Genomic DNA, 21,307 nt, shown 5'->3' on the forward strand with positions numbered 1-21,307 from the left:
TATATCCCGTCCTTTAATTTAATTGTTCGAGTGTCGTCCTTCAATACAGAGGCTCTTTTAACAGTTCGCAAAAGCCAATTAATACGGTAGTGGAGACAGGGATCTAGGGCCCCATTTATCACCTGTGGAGACTGAAATTAGTTGGGGGCGCGGGAAGTGCCGAAGGCAGGTCTCGCCAGCCGTGCGGCTGATGATGAAGCGACCGAGTTTTTGGGGGACCCCCCAACGAAAAGATGAAAGGTCGGCCTAGTCGAGCAGGCCGTTGATTTCCATCCAATTGTTGTCTTTAGACGGAAGAAATACCCCGTCTGGATCGTACTGGGCACGCAGCTTCTTCCACAGCACCAAATCCTCGCCATACCACTCTTCGATGACCGGCCCAAGCCCGCGCATCTCGCCGTCTTTGGACACCGCGGTGGTGGGGTTCGTTCCGAGGTAGTTCTTGGCCCAGTGCGGCTTGCCGCCTGCGGCGGCGGCGATGGCTTCAAATGCCGAGTACCACTTGTCGATCGGGCAGTCCCACCCGAAGGGGCGGAATCGCGTCGCGTTGAGAAACAGAGTGAGGGAGGTCTCGTCAACGTCAGGGTGCTTAGCGTATGGCAGTTTGGGGGACGGATCGAGAAGTGGCCTCAGCTGGTTGCCAGGAACGGCCCCAATCTGGTTAGAGTAGTCCGTAGGGTCGATTGGGTCAGTCGACTGCGTAGTAGTAGTGTTTCCGATGCGCACTTCAAAGGGCGAATTGACGTAGAACTCCCCCGACGCAGCAGCTTCGTCAATGGTCTTCTCCAGCTTACGCAAAACCGAGGGTCCCTCGGTCAGCGGCATGGCCCACTCGTTTACATACTGTGAGAAGAGGCAGTCCATGTTGTGACCTTCGACGGAAGCAAACACCTGGTGGTCGCCGTTACCCAAGGAGTGCTCGTAGCCAAACTGCCGCGCGAAGACCCAACGCTCAATGGCCGGAGTCAGCCGCGGGAACAGCTTGACAGAGACCCACAGCAGAGACTGGTAGAAGAAGCGTCCCAGCGTCGTGTCGTAGAACGTAGTCCGTCTCGGCGTAGGCTCCTCCGTGGTCTTGTTGGCTCTCCAAATAACGCAATGCCGGGCATATGGGAACCACCACACGCGGATGAACTCGTGCGAAGTCCACACTTTGGACCACAGTTCCTCCAGGAACTGTTTAAAGGGTACAACCTCCACCGTAGCCGCGAGGGAGTACTTGGGCACAGCCCGGATCGTCACATGGGTGATGATACCCAGCTTGCCCAGAGAGAGCAGAGCGGCCCGGAACAAATCCGGGTTCGATGTCGGCGAGCAGAAAACGCTCTCGCCCGACGCTACCATGATCGTCAGGTCGACAATCTGCTGCGACACGTTGCCGTGGTACGCCGTCGAGCCATGGGTGCCCGTGGCAAAGATGCCTCCAATGGATTGGTCGGAAATGGACCCGAGGCTCTGGATTGCCAGCCCGCGCTCCTCGAGGATCTTGTTGAGCTCGAACACTCGAATGCCGGCCTCGACGGTGACATCGACCCACTTGCAGTCGTCGGAACCGTGTTCTTCGTACTTGACGATGCGGTTGAACTTGTCCAAGTTGACGAGCCAGTCCGAAGTCATGGTCAGCCGCGACGGAGAGTGACCCGCGCCAGTGACCATGATGGTGCGGCCGTGCTTCCTTACGTTCTCGACCACAAACCGGATCTCCTCGACGCTCTGGGGCTGGTAGTATCGGTCCGGACGACACCGGAACGTTCCTGCCCACGTAGAGTGGATATAATTCGTCTTGTACTCCATCTCTGGTCCAAAGCGTATTAAAGGTTTTCGCGGACCTCAGTGGTTGGACCCTGAATGCATGTATGGCGTGGACGAATAAATTTATTTGAAATCGTTTTCATCGGGCCGAAACGGGCACAGCCGTGCCGACCTTAATGGCGATCGCTATAATCTTCCAGCATTGGTATTTGAATGTTGAATAACTAGGTTTTGGCCACCAGCCTTCTGGTTTTGAATTGTTGGAACAGTTGATTATTTTGAAGTGGTGAAATAGTTGCGAAGTGTTGGTACCGGTAATAGAGTGCCTACATTGATGGTGATCACTATCCCTGCATAACGGTCACTACTATCTTCCAGAGCTATTCGTACGCCGAATCTATATTGGATAGTATTCCTTTTTTTTTTGATTTGTAAGGTGGAAGTGCTACTGTTGGTACCGATAATAGAGTACCGTAGTCCAAGGATCCACGCTTTGTGAAAGACAGGGTCGAAGCCCCTTTTGGGATACCATGAAGGCCCTGCGTAGACTGAAGTCCCGGCGCAAAGTGTTTATATTACCGGTTGAGATCGAGCATGCGACTCACGGAAACGAGAGCAACGACATAAGCTATGTTGACACGTCTTACAAACCAGAGAGATGGGAAAAGATCGCTCCGAAAGCATTTGGAAAGGATTTGCTAAAGGCGTTTGGAAATCAATCGCGAGTGAGATCGTTAAGAGAGTTATGCGCTAGGGTGCTGGCAGATCACTCCGAAGACTTGGACAGAGGACTCATGTCGTTCGGAACATATAATGGCGCGTGGAAGTTAGTATGGCAGATGGTGTGCGCTGATGGACACGATTCGTTTGAGCTGTTTGACAGATTCGCCAAGACGTTTGGCAGTGTTCCCGAGTTCCAGTGTCACGCAATGAAGATCCGTGTGGACGCCGGTCCTGCCAGACATAAGTACCTGACGCGGTTTTTAAGTGGCCAGAATTGCCATCGCATAGAATACCTGCCCAGGCTACCTTCTTTCAAGCCACTCACCGCAAAAGACTTTGGCAATTGGCTAGTCTTTCTCGATTTATCCCATATACAGCTTACGGGCCAGCAATATCTTGAGGTAATGAGCCTGCGCAGCCTTGTAGCATTGGACGTTTCGGGAGCCAGCACCATTCCTGAGAGCGTTCTTGTGTCGTGGCGGATCGCCATGCGGAACGAGAGTCTCTGGGCCAACTTACGTATGCTCTGTCTTGGCAATGCGTCTCCGTCAGAGCGGGCAAGTCAGAGTCTTCTCGAGTGCGACCAGCTTGTCTATCTTGAGTGTCCAAGGCTCAATGCTGAGCCACCGCCGCAATGGAGCCATGCGAGCGAGGCTGGACTAAGCGAGCGGTTCGTAGCCAAGCATGGACTCGTCCAGAAGTACAACTTCCTCAAGCGAGCCAGTGCATTGAGTTCAGAGTCTTTGGGGAGGCGCATCTACTTAGAGCTTGTCATATCCGGCGGAGGAGGGGTGTGGGACTCCAAGTCCGGCAACAGCTGCAGGCATTGCTACATTCGCATGAAATGGGCCAATCCATCCAAGAGGAAAAGCTCGCCTACGGAGAAGCAGACGAAGAAGGTCCCGCGACGTAAGCTGCGCCCAATCGATCTATTCTGACACGGGGGGTCTGGGGGCTGGCCCCCAGCTACGGGAGCTCGAGGGCTGGCCCTCGAAGTCCAAACCCTCTCTCTACTTGCCATTCTACGACACTGTCTATGCCCACTTGAGCACGGAAAGGAAGTGTATTCCTCCATATTACGTGCTCACAAGAAGCGGTGTTAAGGCCTAGCCGGAAATTGGCTGGGTTGCGTAGGTTGAGTACAACTACTAACTCTTACACAAAACATCTGATTATCCGCAAACGATATATGGAGACGACTATCCAAATGTCGTCATGATATCTGATATCTACGCTGCAGGTCCTGAAATATAAATATCGACCCTTTCCCTTCGCGGATCGCTGATTTTTTTTTCCACATTTATGACGACCCTAGCAATTCTCGACACGTGACAATGGCACTCCGTATCTACATATCACAGACCCACGTACAATGTAATGCATCATCGAGCAACCACCCTGGCGGGGTGCGTATGCGGACTCGATCCTGGGGATATGGTCACAGACCACGAAAATAGTGCGTGGTGGTGCCCTTGGCCAGTACCCTGAGCACGTTTTTCAGGTTCGAGCTGGGACGCAACGGCTACGCATATTGCTGCGTATGCATCTGCAGGAATATACGCCTATCACAGAGAGCCCGGTCTAAACGTGCTTGTGCACTACCAGCCCTTGGCGTTCCGGGCTCTCCAGACCTCCCCTGGAGTCAAAGCCTCCTACTCAATGCTAAGCCTTTTTTGCGGAGCCTTGGGAAACTAAGCTTACTTTGGGCGAGGCTCCCAAAAGTGGCTTGTCTCTCGGCCATTTAATCGAATTCCGGTTTGGCGAGGCGCACAATCGTTATCTGATTTAATTTGTGAGAAACCGCAAGTGCGTGTGCCAGCCTTTCGAGATGCATCGATTAATGACGCACCAGTGCGGAACCTTTGAGGGGCCCGCGAAGCCCGATTCCTGCTACTTTCGGGCGATGCATTGCCCTTTCGGAACTAGCACTTTACCCGGTACGTACGATCGAGGGGGTAGCGGACCCCCTAAAACGGGCAAAGATCGATATTGTTCTCGCTCAACTTGGCAACGGCCCTGCTATGCCGCGAGACCGTCAGGTCACAGATCTCAACTTGTTAAGACCGCATGTCTTGGCTGGGCGGCGCGGCCGACAGTGGTGGTCACAGACCAGGGCATCGAAAACGTGGCGAGGGGGCCGGCGTTTGATTGGCTCTCCTTGGTCACTGACCTGTGCGGCTCACAACCCTAACCTAGAGTGTGTTCGAAAATTTTTGATGCATGGTTGCTTTTTCAGTACCCATTCGAGCTCTAATCAGTGCGACTTAGGTGGACCAAAAAAAAAAATTTATTTGCTCGACGTGACTTCATAAAAAGGCTCCAATATCTCGGATCTGAGGCCTTTTTTTCTCTCTCTTTTCTCTTTGCCATTCTTTCTTTCGTTGCCATTGTTCCTTCTTTTTTTAATTATTTATTCTGCCTAGAGGGGCTCCATTTCGACAATTGTAATAGAAGGGACCATGTCGAACCAGTACGGAGCTCATAATGCTCACATATTAACCCACCACGCCCCGATGCTGGGCGAGATTCCATTGCCCCACGGCGCCGAGGAATACGATACCATTGACGGCCAGCTCGTGGAGAACGACGACTTTGTGCCGCCAAGCGATAAGGACGAGCGGGCCATTTTCTCATACTTGTTCCGCCCCGACGACTGCTACACCGAAGAAGGCACCTACTGGGCCGACCTGCCGCGATGGCAAAAGTACAAGTTTATTTACAACCAGGAGTCGAGTGAAACGAAGAGGGAAGCCGCCATCGTTTGGAACATGTTCAAAACAGACCCGCTGAGCCCGGTGAGGTGGTACTTTAGAAACTGCGTGCTGCCCGGTATGGGTATGGGCCTCGAGGGCTATGTGCTCTTCTCGATCGGTAACGTCGAGCCTCTGTTTGAGGCCGTTTGGCCGCAGTGCTGGAAGGACCACACTGAGTGCAACAGGACGTGGGTTGCCGCCGTGACGTACCTCGAAATCACTGGCATCATTTTTGGCCACATTGTGGTTGGTTTGATTGGCGACGGTCTGGGTAGACGGTTTGGTCTTATCCAGGACGCCGTTATCATGCTGCTCGGTTTGGTTATGCTCATGTCTAGTTGGGGCACCACTCTCAACGGGTGGGTCATCTGTTACTCGTGGGCTCTCTTCTTCTACTCGATTGGCGTCGGCGGTGAGTACCCCATGACTGCCACCTCTGGTATGGAGAAGGGCAACTCTTCGTCCTTCAAGGCCTCGACCAAAGACGACCGACTGCATCGAGGTCGAAAAGTCACTCTGGCGTTCCTCATGCAGGGCTGGGGCCAGCTAATCAACCAGGTTGTGCTCATTCTGCTGCTGTTGATCTTCCACCACGGCTCGGGCAACCCACCGTACTCGACGGTGGCGACCCAGTGGACCTTCCGAGTGGCCTTTGCATTCCCGGCTCTCGGAACCCTGTGGATTCTGTACCATCGAATCTGGAAGATGCCGCCGCAGTCCAAGGAGCTCGAAGAGGCCAAGAAGAAGAACAAGGTGAAGGGCTACGATTGGGTCGGTCTGCGAATGGCTCTCCGAAGCTTTGGCCCACGACTCCTTGCTACCGCCGGTACCTGGTTTGCATCCAACGTCTTCTTTTACGGTAACAAGCTGTTCCAGGGCCAGTTCATTCAAGTACTCAACCCGGGTAGTGACTCGGTCATGGTTGGCTGGCTGTACAACTTGATTAACTGTGGTGTTTCCTTGGCTGGCTACTATATGGCTGCTTTCCTCATTGACTCGAAGTTCTATGGTCGTGGTCGAATGATGCTTGTCGGCTTCCTCATGTGCTTCGTTCTGTTTGTCGTTCCAGGCTTCCACTTCAAGTACTACACGACTTCTGAGCACGTTATTGCATTCCAGGCCATGTACTACTTGTCGTCCTTCTTCACCCAGTTTGGTGCAAACTGCGTCACCTTCCTTATCGCCGCCGAGGTGTTCCCTACTCCACTGCGAGCTACTTTCCACGGTGTTTCCGCGGCCACTGGCAAGTGTGGTGCCCTGTTGGCTTCTGTGCTCTACAACTACATTGATACCCAAACCAAGTTCTACTTTGTGCCGTGGTTCGGCCTTATGGGTGTTGTGCTGACTCTTCTGTTTCTGCCCGACACCACTGGCCTTGATCTCAAGGAGCAGGACCGACGATGGCAATTTATTCGAGAGGGACGGGGCGATGACTACCACGGTGTGGCCATTCACCCTCGACACTTGAGCGTTTGGGAGCGTCTCCTTGGCGTGGGCAAGAACTACAACCCGGAGTTCGACTACAAGCAGAAGGTTGACGAGATGCGAAAGGACTGGATGGAGAAGCAGCGAGCCAAGTGGCTTGAGCCAGACTGCAATGATTCTAACAGCGACCTTGAGGACGACTTCCCTCACGAGGTTCACAACTATTTCCACCGAACCTCGCCCATGATTCTGCCTCAGCAGAAGCGAGGAAGCTCTGAAAAGATGACTCCAATGGTCCTGCCAGAAAACGCCACCATGGACATGCCTTCTATTGCTCTTCCGGAGAATGCCACCTCTGAGAAGCAGTAAAAAAACCTTTAATGTGATGACAAACGTGATGATTTATGTAAATATAGACTATAGTATATGCATTTTTGATATAACCGGCTGCTACAGTTACTAAGATTGGACTTCTCAATTGAATTAGTCGACCAGATATCAAACGAATATACAGTGTCTTTGAAAAACTGACATGTTCAAGCACACCACACTGACTAGTTCAAAGAAGGAAGCTCTTCGAAGCAAGACATATCCCATTGGCAAATTCCATTTGAAAATCAGCTTGGCACTAATCTGAAGGTGGAATATTATATCCACAGTTATCCATACCTCTACTAGTTACCGGGTAATTGATCTACAGTTAAATATCCACAGTACTCAACGTTGAAATATCCACGGTTGAAATACCCATAGTTGAAATATTCGGAATTGAACTTAAGCCATTCCAAGTTGACTGTATTGAAATTACCCAGAGTTAATTTTAAGGTAGCAGCCATGCTACATTACCTTGCTACGCAGTTATGCGCATTGATGCCCATTGCTGCTCTTAAACTAAACATTGTTCTAGGCCAGCTCTAACAATACATTTAATACATTGAATTACAACGAACTGAAGATAGAAATTAAATAGAACTAAACTACCGTACCTATGGCTCGCTCATGAGGGGTCTCGGCAATGAGGATCGTGTGATAGTGCATGATGAAGAGTGATGGGGAGTGGAGAGGCGCGCGAGGCCGCTTCGCCGCTCGCTTGGAGTTCGCGAGTGAAATTTCAGTCATACACCCCTCCATTCATTCCCCCCAGTATTGGAAGATGAAATTGCTAGTCCCCAATGCTAGCGACCCGCTTTCGGTCGCCCAGAACCTAAAGGCGATCCTTGCCGTGAACCTGTTCGAGCCCTCGGCTAAGGTCATTTCGACCGACGACGTGGCGACCCCTGTGCTTCGAATCGACGAGGGCAACCAGATGCTGATCGAGCCAAATGCCATGGTGCGGTACCTGGCGAAGAAGGCCCCGACACGAGCCGAAGAATCGGTCATCTCCTTCGAGGAGACCGTTCTGTATAACGCCTTGAAACAGGGATCAAAGCTGGACGAGAAGACGTGCCAGCTGTTGAGTTCCAAGCTCCAGGGCTCTGATCTGACCGTCTCCAACGTCATTGCCTTCTCAGCTCTCCACGGATTGGTTACTTTCGCCGGTAAGGGCGCATTGTCCCAGGATCTGCAGCTGTTGCTGTGGTATCAGAAGTTCTCCGGCAACCCACGGGTTCAGCCGGCTGTCAAGACGGCGACCCAGTTCGTCACCAAGGACGGGAGCACGCCTCCATCGGGCCTATCTTCGCGATCCGTGTCTGCTGCTGGCACCCCTAAGGCTGCCACTCCAAAGCCTGCGGCAGCTGCGGCTCCAGAGAAGCCAAAGCCCGAGAACACCGGAGCCGTTCACGTAGACGAGTCGGTCAAGGTGAGGAAGCCAGAGGACAAGATCCTGCCCAAGGATGGAGAGCGAAACATTCTCATCACCTCTGCCCTTCCATACGTCAACAACGTGCCGCATCTGGGTAACATTGTCGGCTCTGTGCTGAGTGCGGACATCTACGCGCGATACGCCAAGGCGCGAAACTACAACACCCTGTATATCTGCGGTACTGACGAGTACGGCACTGCCACTGAGACCAAGGCTCTCGAGGAGAAGATGACCCCAATGGAACTGTGCACCAAGTACAACCGCATCCACAAGCAGGTATACGATTGGTTCCAGATCGGGTTTGATTACTTTGGCCGAACTTCGGACCCGAAGCAGACCGAGATTTCCCAGGATATTTTCCTCAAGCTCGACAAGAACGGCTTCCTCAAGGAGCAGACCACCGAGCAGCTGTACTGTCCGGAGCACAACGGGTATCTTGCTGACCGGTTCGTCGAGGGCACCTGCAAGTTCTGTGGCTACGACGATGCTCGGGGCGACCAGTGTGACAAGTGCGGCCATCTGCTGAACCCGCTAGAGCTCATTAACCCGCGATGCAAGCTCGACAATGCTACTCCAGAGATCCGCTCCACGGAGCACGTGTACCTGCTGCTCAATGAGCTCGAGTCCGAGGTCAAGGCGTGGAACGACGTGGCGCAGGAGAAGGGCCAGTGGTCCAAGAACGGGCGAACCATCACCGAGAATTGGTTCAAGGAGGGCCTCCACCCACGAGCCATCACCCGAGATCTCAAGTGGGGTGTCCCAGTTCCGCTTCACAAGTACCACGACAAGGTTCTCTACGTGTGGTTCGACGCCTGCATTGGTTATATCTCCATTACCGCGGCCTACACTGACGAATGGCAGAAGTGGTGGAAGGACCCTAACAACGTCCAGTTGTACCAGTTCATGGGCAAGGACAACGTTCCGTTCCACACTGTCGTTTTCCCAGCCAGTCTCATTGGTACCAGGGAGGAGTGGACCAAGCTGCACCACCTCAGCACCACCGAATATCTCCAATACGAAGGAGGCAAGTTCTCCAAGTCGCGAGGCCTTGGTGTATTTGGCAATAACGCCCAGGATATTGGCGTTTCGCCATCGGTTTGGCGATACTATCTCGCCATGGCCCGACCAGAGACTTCCGATACCCAGTTCTCGTGGTCGGACTTTGTGTCGCGAAACAACAGCGAGTTGTTGGCCAATCTTGGTAACTTTGTCAACCGACTTGTTAAGTTTGCCAATGCCAAGTTCAACGGCGTGCTTCCAAAGTACTCCGTCGATGCCATCGGCGAGTCTTACACTGCTTTCGAGGCGGACGTTAACAAGCTGCTTGCGGAGTACAATGAGAGCATGGAGGCTGTCCACCTGCGACGAGGTCTTGAGCTTGCTATGCACATCTCTGCCCGTGGCAACCTGTTCCTTCAGGACAACAAGCTGGACAACAACCTCCTCAACAACTTCCCAGAGAAGTGTGCGGCAGTCATTGGCGTTGGTCTCAACCTGGTCTACCTTCTGTCGGCCCTTGTCACTCCGTTCATGCCAGAGACTACCCAGGGCATCATCGAGCAGCTCAATGTGCCAGAGCGATCGATCCCAGACAAGTTCGACCTCGCCATCAAGGGCGATCACTGCATCGGCAAAGCCAAGTACCTCTTCAAGCGAATTGAGGAGTCCAAGATTGACGAGTGGAAGGCCAAGTACGGTGGCCCGCAGCAGAAGTAAGCGTATTTATTTGCACTTAGAGTACAATTACTGTATAATAGAGCGAAAGAAAAATTTTGGCCAATTAAGGGGAGGGTAAATGCAATTCTATGAAAAACGTATCTATAAGTTACCACTATGCGCTACAGATCACCATGCTTGAACTGCTGGTCAACACCATACCAGGAAGAATAGAATGCCTTGAACATTTCAATGCCCAAATAGACGTCCTGAGAACCTGTTGCCTCTCGAATTGAGTGCATGGAGAGCTGCGGAATTCCAAGGTCGACTGCTCGCATGCCCGTGGCCGAAGACAGATAAGGCCCAATTGTCCCTCCCGATCTACTATCGTTTCGGATATGGAAATACTGCAGCTTATTGGAAGACTTCTTTGCGATCTGTTCGATAAGGGCAGTGGAAATGGAGTCAGATGTCGTGTGGCCATTAGGATCTAGCTTGACAACCATGCCATAATTCAGCTTCGGCTTGTGATGCTCGAGGTACGAATTGGTGAAGTTCGGGTTTACTCCATGAGTTACGTCAGATGATACGAAGAACGAGTTAGCATAGGTAAGACGCAAAAGCTCGTCGTCGCCATCGAACTGCGCATTGATACGCTCGACGACCGACTCGAAAAGGCCGCCCCGGGCGCCCTGTCGCAGAAGCGACCCAATCTCCTCGTCGTCGAACAGAGCAACCATATTGATGCTATCCGGACTCGACCCCGCGGTCTTGATAAGGCCTTGGACGGCGGCGTAGGAACACAACTTGTCGTCTAATCGCGAGCAAAACATGAATTCTCGATCAAGGCCACCAATAGCTCCTCGCTGGACATCAAACAGCTCCAGCTCGACCTGTCGAATGTCCGCTACTTCAACCTCTGCCTCCTTTGCCAGCGCTCGAAGTAATTTGATATCGTGTCGGTCGATTATTGGGCATTTTCGTTCTTCGTCAGTTGGAGATTCCTCATCTTCAGTCATAAGTCCAATAACAGGCGTCATTTGAGTCTCCTTATTGAACGGCCCTTCCGCATCTTTGCCAAAGTGCGGGGCCAAGGTCGGAATACGAGCAATTGGTCGCTTGATTTGCACAAGCTCCGAAGAATATTGCTTCTTCTCAGAACTGTACAAAATCAATCGCCCACCAATAGACAGGTCTCTATCCCACCATGTAGGGCCAAGCCCACCGCCGTAAGGTGCAGCGCCCAGCTGTCTGAACCCGTCAACAGGTTCCTTTTTGGAAATGGGCTTCAATCGCACGGTATTGGCATCAATGTGGCACCCCACAATGCCAATACCCTGACCAGCCTTCCAATTCTTGCCAATCTCAAATGCGACAAGAGATGATCCATTACGAGTGGTCACGTATTTGCCGCCTGGCTTGAGTTGGTTATCCCAGACGTCCCTCCCGCTCAGGTACTTGAAATTATTCGTCTTGAGTAGATTCAAAAAGTAGTTGCACGCATGGAAAACCGTGGGGTTTTCATAATTGAAGTCAATGAAGTCCATTGACTTCTCAATTCCTTTATCATCAGTGGATCCCATGGCAGCTGTTGGAATGGGGAAGGCGGGCCGTTTGTTGGCGTAGTCGACGTTGGAGATAAAGAGTCCGGACTGTGATATACACGATTCTGTGGTATACTGTGGAGAGGGGTCTCACTGAATGCAAGATCTTCTCTTTAGATTCGTTATCTCAGGGGTAGCCGCGGCAAAAGCACTATTCTGAATATCCATTGCTTGAGCAAATTTTTTTATGATGGTGATGCTCATCTGGCAATAGTGCAATTGTAGATTTTATATACACCTCGAAAGAAAGTGCAATAAACCTACTGATACCGGATGCCTATTCGCACTTACATTTTACCTAATCTGATATTTATTGGATCACTTCATCACCAACGTGATACCGTAGCATGTAAACGATTTGTACATTTTAAGATAAAAAAAAAATACCAGTGTCATGAAATTTGCCTGTCATTACTAATAGATCATTCAACCACAGATGGGACTAGAATTGGCGACGTGTAAGGTGCATCTGTTTTCCTTTACGGAAATCGTGTCTAGTTGATAATGTCCTCTGCTTTACAGCAAGGAAGCAAGAATGCTAATAAAAAATTTTTAGTTCGTGTATCCGCATAAATTTTAAGACCACGCTGCGGTCAACAACTTAATAACGCTAATTAATTTTTGGCCCAACATGGATAAAGATATATAACGAAGGTAAGTCCTCAGAGCCCCCCAGGTTTAAGCAGGAATTTCGTTGATAATGGTTACTTCGAACCTTCCATATGATTTATTGGCCAGGATTTTTGATTACCTAGAGGATGAGGGGATGTGTGATCAAACCGAACTGGTTTGTAGGAGTTTTGCAGAAGAGAAGAGAAGGCGGCTCTGGAAGAAACTCATAATCGTTTTTCACCCGCATGAAAAGGTAACCATTAAGAATGTCCATCGCGAGTGTATACTCGACTTTAGGGCAATACCTACAGAAATTCAAAGCAATTTGACTCCTGCAGACAAGTTTATTGAAATTCTGCTCTCGTTCTTCGCGCATAAACAGTATTTGACATATGTGAAAGTTGTATTCGATAGCCGTTACCGCAAGCCCTTGGCTATCTTTTTTAAATATTTTGTATTGCTGTGGGCCCACACATCACTCAACAGGCTCGATATTGAATTTGGTTATAAGGGTCACAACGAGGCGCTAAGAGTACTCGACATTGCGAAACAATTCGAACCATCGGTTAATAGAATATTTATTACGCTACGAGAAAAGCGACGTTTGAATAGAGCGTTTAGTGCTGCTTCTTTGGTAAAATATCTACAGCGCCATTACTCATCAGATGTAATTTTCGAAATGGATTTGGACCAGCGATGCATTAACAACAATGATTATATTCTGTCGCTGTTTGGGCCGTTTATGAGAACCATGTATCTAACTGTGAGCAGACGCCTTCCTTCGAAGATCATGATTTACCCAAACACTTCTAATTTGGATATCCGCGTTCCATACCGCCCTCCGCATCTCATCATACCTTATACTATCAAGAGCATAGTGATTGATAATAGTATCACGGGCTTTGGTGCCAGTATTCAAATGCCGCGAGGACAGCTAGAGCTGCTAGTGATTCTACACTCGCACGACCGTCCTGCCAAGCGAGTGCGCATTGACGTGCCGAAAATCCAGAAATTGGCCATTGTTGGCACCATTACACACCATGATCTGTGGATGTCAGACTTTGTTGGAGCGCTTCGTTCCGGACAAGCGATTGAATCCCTTTATATTGGCCAGTTGGACGAAGATCTACTGACACATTGGCACCGCGATATCGTGATAACTCCACTTAGACACCGAGATCACGAACGGTTCGGTATTGAAACTGCGCCGCTACCTGGGGCAACTGGGCCAGGGATCTCACTTGATCCCTTATTCAGGACAATACACAGCCAGGAAATTCAGATTAAGGAGATGTTACTAGGCTACTACTACACGTCACTTATGGATATTGCCCGGACTATCAACAGTGCTGTTGATTGCGTAGCGGGCATTCAGAAGCTAAACGTTTGGAATCCTAGCAAGTCCTGCGTTACGAGCGATGCCATTAAGCAGTGTGCAATTTTCGACCATGTCCACACTAATCTATTCCGCGTTGATTTCACCAAATTACAAGAAATCAGAGAGCTCATGTTGATTATTCAGGCTTACGAAGACAATTTCTGTTATAATCGACATTGAATGCCGTAGCATGCATGCTAGAGTTGTCTCTTCCTAGGGGCATTGCAAGTGTCACGTCCCCTGTAAATTCCGTTCTAACTGAGCCTCAAACAATACCATGCGTGCCAAGATGGTCTTCCGGCTCCACTGCAGTACTGGTCATCGACCCGGAGTTACTACGATCTGCAATTCAAGCATTGGCAATGGGGTTACATAATGCTACGTCCTTATTACAGCGAGCGTTACAGTCTGGATTAGACCGACAGCATGGGGGAACACGTAGCCTTGCCAACATGGGTCCATCCTTAACAAAGCATATCACCAGAACCATTATAGCTACAGTAGTCTCATTCCGAGGCTGTTCGGACCTCTACAGTCAGTTGCAGCCGGTTAACGCCCAAGAGCATACGAAGCTGCACCTTTTTTTTTTTCAGGGGTGATCCATCTACATCTGAAGGCGATGACACGACCACACCATAAGCTAAACTTCGTTGGGAAATCAATTTTTACGGATGACGAAACTGGTAACAAGTCTCCTACGGTAATTCTACGGCTCTCGATGAGAGCAACTACAGGTACATATAACACGTATTGGCTTGGGGATTGCAACTGTACGTGAAATGGCCCATGGTTCATATATATGTGTTTATGCAGCCCTCGTGCAGTAGAAGGTGGGTTTCCGGTATTGTCTGCAAACTGTCCTTCGGACTTTACAGCAAGTAAAGCCCGTCCCGCTATTCACAGGCACTTTGGCAAAACCTAATTCTCCATATGGCCAAGACAAAAACTAGCAGTAATAGACTTTGAATTGTTCGTTTTCGTAGATTTCATGCCAATAAAGCCTTATCTCGAACATCTATCAGTGCAGGAGCACGACTTGGCATGCATTCCTTCACTCTCTCCGAGCGATCAAAGACCCGAGCAGCATTGTTGTTTTGCGATAGGCCAGATCTCCGATTGGTTGACAGGGCTCCCAAGGTTTAGTTATAGTAGCCTACCTCCGGAAGTGGCCCCCCATGCTTTTTGGTACATAGGTCCATCCAAGGTTTAGGTGGTGTACTGGCTGGTGCCATCGGAAAACGATCTCCGTCCAGGCGCGCGGCTGCAACCGGGCACAGTAGTTCAGTCAAAAACTTTCGCTACCTCCCCATAGCAGTTCTTATCCATGGAATCGTTATAAATCTCTCACGATTGGCCAAGGCCATTTTAGACTGGCCATGCTTAGAATGACATGGAAATTGGCAGCGCGAGAGGGTCAATTTATCGACGGCGATATCCGACACGCGGGGGTGTCCGACATGTTCCGGAATGGCGAAGATAAGGTGCACGCCGTTATCGGAAAATCTTGATTGGCTATCCAGCGCACCTCGTTATCTCGACGCACCGACTGTGGAGTTATTCCGACACGATTGGGCGTGCCGGGAATCGTTCACTCCGAGAAGCCCGTGCGAATCGGCCAAAGCACTACTACTGTAATGAGCAAGGCAAGAGCGGGGTTCAATTGAGCGCGAGCGGGTCACGGTTCACGCCTATCAAGGAGCCCCAGGTATATAAGAACAATAGCTTAGGGCGCGAAAAGAGTTTATAGCTGCGTTGTGTATACTAACCAATTGTTTTGTATATTTTAATCTTTACTTTATCGCTGGCCGTATAAACTGTCTATCTGTGATAGCTTTGGATATTAGTTGATTGTAAGTCTTAGTAGCCTCATATGCCAATTAACTAACAGTGCAAGGAGTAAGATTTCACTGTGAGATGAGTAAGTGGACTATCGAGCAGTGGAGAAGCCACCAGTTAGCCGCATCGCGGTCTGAGGCTTTCCAGAGCATTGTAGACCTTGTTGAGTCTTTTGATTCCAAGGACCCGGCCTGGATTTCTATTGCCAGCTTTGACCTGCTGAAGAACCAATGGGACGCTCTGTCGTCTGATCCAACTGTAAGGCTTTCCTCTCGTTGCCAAAAAGAGAAATGCTAATAATAATAGAACTTGCCTTTGTACGGTGTTCCATTTGCCGTGAAGGATAATATTGACGTCGAAGGATTTGCTACGACCGCTGCATGCCCCGGTCTCAAATACACCGCCGAGAAGGATGCTACCATCGTCAGCCTGCTCAAGAAGGCTGGTGCCATTGTCATAGGTAAGACTAACCTCGACCAGTTCGCTACTGGTCTTGTGGGCACTCGATCTCCTTACGGCAAGCCATCTTGCACCTTCTCCGATAAACACGTATCTGGCGGATCGAGCTCTGGCTCCGCCTCAGTTGTGTCCAGGGGCCTGTGTCCATTCGCCCTGGGTACTGATACTGCCGGATCTGGCCGAGTGCCAGCTGCACTGAACAACCTTGTTGGTCTCAAGCCAACCGTGGGTGCTTTCTCGTGCTCCGGTGTCGTGCCAGCCTGCAAGTCCCTCGACTGCGTTTCCATCTTCTCTCTGAATCTCCGGGATGCCCAGCTCGTCTTCTCCCTGACCGCCAAGTACGACCAGGCATACGGATACTCGCGACCAATGCCCTCGCGACCACTGACGACCTTCGGCAAGAGACCAGTATTTGCAGTTCCAAAAGATCCAGAGTTCTTCGGTGACGAACAGAACGCGGAGGTCTTCAAGAAGGCGCTTACTCAGTTCCGAGAAATGGGGGCTGAGCTTATCCCTACCGACTTCACTGTGCTCTACGACCTCGCCCGAATTCTGTACGAGGGCCCCTGGGTCGCCGAGCGATACTCCGCCATCCGAGATTTCATGACGCAGCGAAAGGATGAAGTGGACCCAGTCGTCTATGAAGTGGTCAAGAAGGCAGAGAACTTTACCGCCTCCGACTTCTTCGACTACGAATACCTGCGAAAGGACATGCTCAAGCGAATTGAGCAGGAGTTCGACCAGTTTGACGGTCTCGTCGTGCCAACCTGCCCTCTGAACCCAACTTTCAAAGACATCGAGGAGGAGCCAATTCTCGTCAACTCGCGACAGGGTACTTACACTAATTTCGTCAACCTCGGAGACATGTCAGCCCTTGCCATTCCGGCTGGCTTCCGAGCCGATGGCCTTCCACAGGGTATAACCTTGCTCTCCAAGAAGTTCAACGACTACGCCCTTCTTGACGTTGCTCAGAGATTCCTGGCTCAGACTGCCGAGCGAACCATCGGCTGCACTGACATTCCAGTTGACGGTGGTGATATCCTCAACCCGTCTATTCCGAACACTGAGCCTGATTCTGTGCCACTGGCTGTTGTGGGTGGCCACCTATCCGGTATGGCTCTCAATTGGCAGCTCCAGAAGGTGGACGCCAAGCTCTCTAAGAAGACCACTACAGCCCGTGCTTACCGCCTTTATGCGCTTCCAAACTCTGTGCCCAAGAAGCCAGGCTTGCGGCGAGTGGCCCACCATGGCGAGAAGATTGCCGTTGAAGTGTGGAACGTGCCGACTGAGCGTTTCGGCGACTTCATCTCCATGGTCCCTCATCCACTAGGTATCGGTAACGTCGAGCTCGACGACGGGTCCTGGGTCAAGGGTTTCATCTGCGAAGAATCCGGTTACGCTGAGGTCATTGACTCCCACGATATCACCATGTACGGTGGCTGGAAGAACTACATCTCCGATACCTCGAAGTCCAAGCCATTTAACACGGTTCTTGTCGCCAACCGGGGTGAGATAGCCGTGCGAATCATCCGAACCCTCAAGAAGCTCAACATTAAGGCTGTTGCTGTGTTCTCCGAGCCTGATCGATACGCCCAGCACGTACTCGACGCTGATGATAGCGTGCCCTTGAACGGACATACCGCGGCTGAGACCTATCTATCTGTGAGAAAGATCATCACCGCCGCTAAGCGAACTGGTTGCCAGGCCATTATTCCAGGTTACGGCTTCCTTTCCGAAAATGCAGACTTCGCTGAAGCCTGTGAGGACGAAGGTATCGTCTTTGTCGGTCCTTCTGCCGAGTCGATTCGAAAGCTTGGCCTTAAGCACTCGGCACGAGAGATTGCCCAGCAGGCCGGTGTTCCATTGGTGCCTGGCTCTGGCCTTGTTGAGACCCTTAAAGAAGCTTTCAAGATTGCACATGACCTTGAGTACCCGCTCATGATCAAGTCGACTGCAGGTGGTGGTGGTATTGGTCTGCAGCGAGTCAACAACGATGAGGAATTGTCTAGAGCTTTCGACTCCGTTAAGCGACAGGGCAAGGCCTTCTTCAATGACTCCGGCGTTTTCCTTGAACGATTCATCGATAACGCTCGACACGTTGAGGTCCAGGTTCTTGGTGACGGCAAGGGCAACGCCATTTCGCTTGGTGAGCGAGACTGCTCTCTCCAACGGCGAAACCAGAAGATCATCGAAGAAACTCCTGCTCCAAACCTTCCACAGGCCACTAGAGAGCGACTTCACGCCTCTGCGGAGAACCTTGTGCGAACTATGAAGTACAAGAACGCTGGTACTGTCGAGTTCATTTACGACGAGAAGCGAGACGAGTTCTACTTCCTTGAGGTTAACGCGCGATTGCAGGTTGAACACCCAATTACCGAGGCAGTTACCGGTCTTGACCTCGTCGAGTGGATGCTTTACATCGCATGCGATCGAGCACCAGATTTTTCACAGAAGATTGTGACTCAGGGTGCTGCCATGGAGGCCCGACTTTACGCCGAGAACCCGGTCAAGGGCTTCCTGCCATCTCCAGGCCAGATCACCGAGCTTGTATTCCCATCCGACGCTCGAGTCGATACCTGGATTTCCATTGGTACCAAGGTCTCTGCCGAGTACGATCCTACCCTGGCCAAAATCATTGTCCACGGCAAGGACCGAGCGGACGCTCTTGCCAAGCTTAGTGCTGCATTGGACGAGACTATGGTCAGTGGTCTTGTCAGCAACATTGACTATTTGCGAACTATTGCCGGCTCCACCTATTTCCGAGAGGCTAAGGTGGCCACCAAGCTGCTTGACTCGTACAAGTACACTCCATTTGCTGCTGAGGTTACTTTTGCTGGTAGCTATACTACTGTTCAGGATTATCCTGGCCGACAGTTGCTATGGCATATCGGCGTTCCTCCGTCGGGTCCTATGGATGACTTCTCTCACCGTCTCGCCAATCGAATTGTCGGTAACGACCCGAAGGCACCATTGCTTGAATGCACCCTTATCGGCCCGAGCCTGATCTTCCACCACGATTCCATCATTGCTCTCGCTGGTGGCAAGTCCAATGCCACCGTTGACGGCGAACCAATCAAGTTCTTCGAGCCAGTTGAGGTCAAGGCTGGCCAGAAGCTTGTTGTTGGTAAACTCGAGACCGGTTGCCGAACGTATCTTGCTGTTCGAGGCGGTATTGACGTTCCAGAATACCTTGGCTCGCGATCGACTTTTGCCCTCGGTAACCTCGGTGGTCAGAATGGCCGAACACTTAAGATTGGCGATATCTTGTGGCTTGGTCGACCCGACCGACAATTCTGCCATATCCCAGTGCCTGTCAGCAACCCTCGACCTGCTCCGGCCGACATTCTTCCACAGATGACCAGCGACTGGAAGGTGGCTGTCACCTGTGGCCCGCACGGTGCTCCAGACTTCTTCGCTGAGGGCTACCTAGAGAAATTCTTCGCCGCCAAGTGGAAGGTCCACTACAATTCCAACAGATTTGGTGTGCGACTTTGCAATGGCCCAAAGCCAGACTGGGCACGAAAGGACGGTGGTGAAGCAGGTCTCCACCCATCCAACGCTCATGATTACCCATACTCTATTGGCGCGATTAACTTCACCGGTGATCAGCCAGTGATTTTGACCTGTGATGGTCCATCTCTTGGTGGTTTCGTGTGCGCTGCAGTTGTTGTCGAAGCCGAGATGTGGAAGATTGGCCAGGCTAAGCCAGGAGACAGTATTCAATTCGTGCCAGTGTCCTACTCTGAGGCCCTGCAGATCAAGCGATCTCAGGATATCATGATTGAAGGCCTTGACCTTACTGGCCAGAAGGTCCTGGATCTCGAAAACAAACCACTGGTCGTGTCTGAACCAGTTCTCTACAAGAACGCTGGCGATAAACACACCCCTAAGGTTGTATACCGACAGGCAGGTGACAGGTACATTCTGGTAGAGTATGGCGACAATGTTTTGGACCTTAACCACTGCTATCGTGTGCATAAGCTGACTGAAGCTGTTATGGCCAATGTCCCAGGAGTCCTCGAGATGACTCCGGGTGTGAGATCTGTGCTCATTCAGTACGACCCACGAAACGTTTCGGGTGGCCAGAGCGGCCTTATGGAGCGACTCGTCAAGATTGAGCAGTCCATCCGACTTTATGACCGATGGCAGGTTCCATCGCGAATCATCCGACTGCCAATGGCCTTCGAGGACAAGAAGGTTCTTGAAGCCGTCAAGCGGTACCAGGAGACTATCAAGTCCGAAGCGCCATGGCTTCCGAACAACGTTGACTTCCTTCAGAAGATTAACGGTTTCGAAGATCGAAATGACGTTCGAGATGCTGTCTACCAGGCACGATACCTTGTCCTTGGCCGAGGCGACGTCTTCCTTGGCGCACCATGTGCCGTTCCTCTTGATCCGCGACACCGATTGACTGGTACCAAGTACAACCCAGCGCGAACCTATACTCCAAATGGTGCTGTTGGTATCGGTGGAATGTACATGTGCATCTACACCATGGATTCCCCAGGTGGATATCAGCTTGTCGGTCGAACCATTCCAATTTGGGACAAGCTTATGCTTAACCGACCTAACCAGCAGCCATGGTTGCTCAACCAGTTCGACCAGATTGAATTCTACCCTGTTTCGGAGGCAACCTTGAATCGAATGACTGAGGATGTCAACAACGGTCGATTCATTGTGAATATTGAAGAATCAGTCTTTGACTATGGCAATTACGCCAAGTGGCTCGCTGAGAACCGAGCGGAGATCGAGGCTGTAGCCACCCGAAAGCTCGAGGAACAGGAGCGAATGCTGGAGATAATGACCGAGCACGAAAAGGCCGAGGCTGCCAAACCAGAAGAGGAAAACGTGTCCGCCCAGCTTGTTGAAAACGACCAGCACTTCAAGCTCCATGCCGAGGTTATGGCCGGTCGATTCTGGAAGAGCTGTGTGGTCGAAGGAGACTATGTTCAGGAGGGCCAGGGTGTAGTCATCCTGGAAGCCATGAAGACCGAGATGGTCATCAATGCTCCTATCAACGGTAAGATTGTCAAGATCTTGCCAAAGTCTGGTGACATGGTTGAGACCGGCGACTTGATTGCCGTTATAGAGCCTGATGCGTAATGACACGTTATGAATAGAATAGAATGATATGAATATTGTTGAATATATATTTAGCCTGAAAAGTATAACAGACTAATCCTAATATTCTAAGAGTTTATTTGTAACTACAATGTACCTTAGTACAGGTAGCCAATTGCGGTATCCCGTTATTTCATGTTGAGATTCCTGTGCGGCTGAGACCAGTGGAGATCTACAGATCTTT

General features: G+C 50.9%; 7 protein-coding genes and 1 non-coding gene across 8 annotated transcripts; 5 read left to right on the forward strand and 3 right to left on the reverse strand.

The window, feature by feature from the left end:
• Nucleotides 1-246: 246 nt before the first annotated feature.
• Nucleotides 247-1,794, reverse strand: ALO1 (D-arabinono-1,4-lactone oxidase; the record flags this gene model as incomplete). Its single annotated transcript, XM_076684149.1, has 1 exon — nucleotides 247-1,794. The coding sequence occupies one exon, from the start codon at nucleotides 1,792-1,794 to the stop codon at nucleotides 247-249; it is 1,548 nt and encodes a 515-aa protein (XP_076541624.1).
• Nucleotides 1,795-2,282: 488 nt separating this feature from the next.
• On the forward strand, nucleotides 2,283-3,413 carry TRVA0_013S01706 (uncharacterized protein; the record flags this gene model as incomplete). The annotated part of the gene is made up of 1 exon (XM_076684150.1): nucleotides 2,283-3,413. The coding sequence occupies one exon, from the start codon at nucleotides 2,283-2,285 to the stop codon at nucleotides 3,411-3,413; it is 1,131 nt and encodes a 376-aa protein (XP_076541625.1).
• A 1,575-nt stretch (nucleotides 3,414-4,988) lies between these two features.
• Nucleotides 4,989-7,022, forward strand: TRVA0_013S01728 (uncharacterized protein; the record flags this gene model as incomplete). The annotated part of the gene is made up of 1 exon (XM_076684151.1): nucleotides 4,989-7,022. One exon carries the CDS (start codon nucleotides 4,989-4,991, stop codon nucleotides 7,020-7,022), a length of 2,034 nt encoding a protein of 677 aa, XP_076541626.1.
• Nucleotides 7,023-7,806: 784 nt separating this feature from the next.
• MES1 (methionine--tRNA ligase MES1) lies at nucleotides 7,807-10,173 on the forward strand (the record flags this gene model as incomplete). Its single annotated transcript, XM_076684152.1, has 1 exon — nucleotides 7,807-10,173. The coding sequence occupies one exon, from the start codon at nucleotides 7,807-7,809 to the stop codon at nucleotides 10,171-10,173; it is 2,367 nt and encodes a 788-aa protein (XP_076541627.1).
• Nucleotides 10,174-10,295: 122 nt separating this feature from the next.
• Nucleotides 10,296-11,696, reverse strand: APE1 (M18 family aminopeptidase; the record flags this gene model as incomplete). Its single annotated transcript, XM_076684153.1, has 1 exon — nucleotides 10,296-11,696. One exon carries the CDS (start codon nucleotides 11,694-11,696, stop codon nucleotides 10,296-10,298), a length of 1,401 nt encoding a protein of 466 aa, XP_076541628.1.
• A 721-nt stretch (nucleotides 11,697-12,417) lies between these two features.
• On the forward strand, nucleotides 12,418-13,887 carry TRVA0_013S01794 (uncharacterized protein; the record flags this gene model as incomplete). Its single annotated transcript, XM_076684154.1, has 1 exon — nucleotides 12,418-13,887. One exon carries the CDS (start codon nucleotides 12,418-12,420, stop codon nucleotides 13,885-13,887), a length of 1,470 nt encoding a protein of 489 aa, XP_076541629.1.
• Nucleotides 13,888-14,382: 495 nt separating this feature from the next.
• Nucleotides 14,383-15,069, reverse strand: TRVA0_013S01816. The gene has a single exon (XR_013062079.1). It is a non-coding gene; the product is annotated as an uncharacterized misc_RNA (transcript).
• Nucleotides 15,070-15,467: 398 nt separating this feature from the next.
• DUR12 (bifunctional urea carboxylase/allophanate hydrolase) lies at nucleotides 15,468-21,105 on the forward strand (the record flags this gene model as incomplete). Its single annotated transcript, XM_076684155.1, has 3 exons — nucleotides 15,468-15,557; nucleotides 15,602-15,801; nucleotides 15,850-21,105. The coding sequence occupies exons 2-3, from the start codon at nucleotides 15,622-15,624 to the stop codon at nucleotides 21,103-21,105; spliced, it is 5,436 nt and encodes a 1,811-aa protein (XP_076541630.1). The 5' UTR covers nucleotides 15,468-15,557; nucleotides 15,602-15,621.
• Nucleotides 21,106-21,307: the final 202 nt, after the last annotated feature.

Source organism: Trichomonascus vanleenenianus (assembly GCF_965637985.1).
Source record: "Trichomonascus vanleenenianus strain CLIB 3782 genome assembly, contig: TRVA0_013S, whole genome shotgun sequence".
Classification (NCBI taxonomy): Eukaryota; Fungi; Ascomycota; class Dipodascomycetes; order Dipodascales; family Trichomonascaceae; genus Blastobotrys; species Blastobotrys vanleenenianus.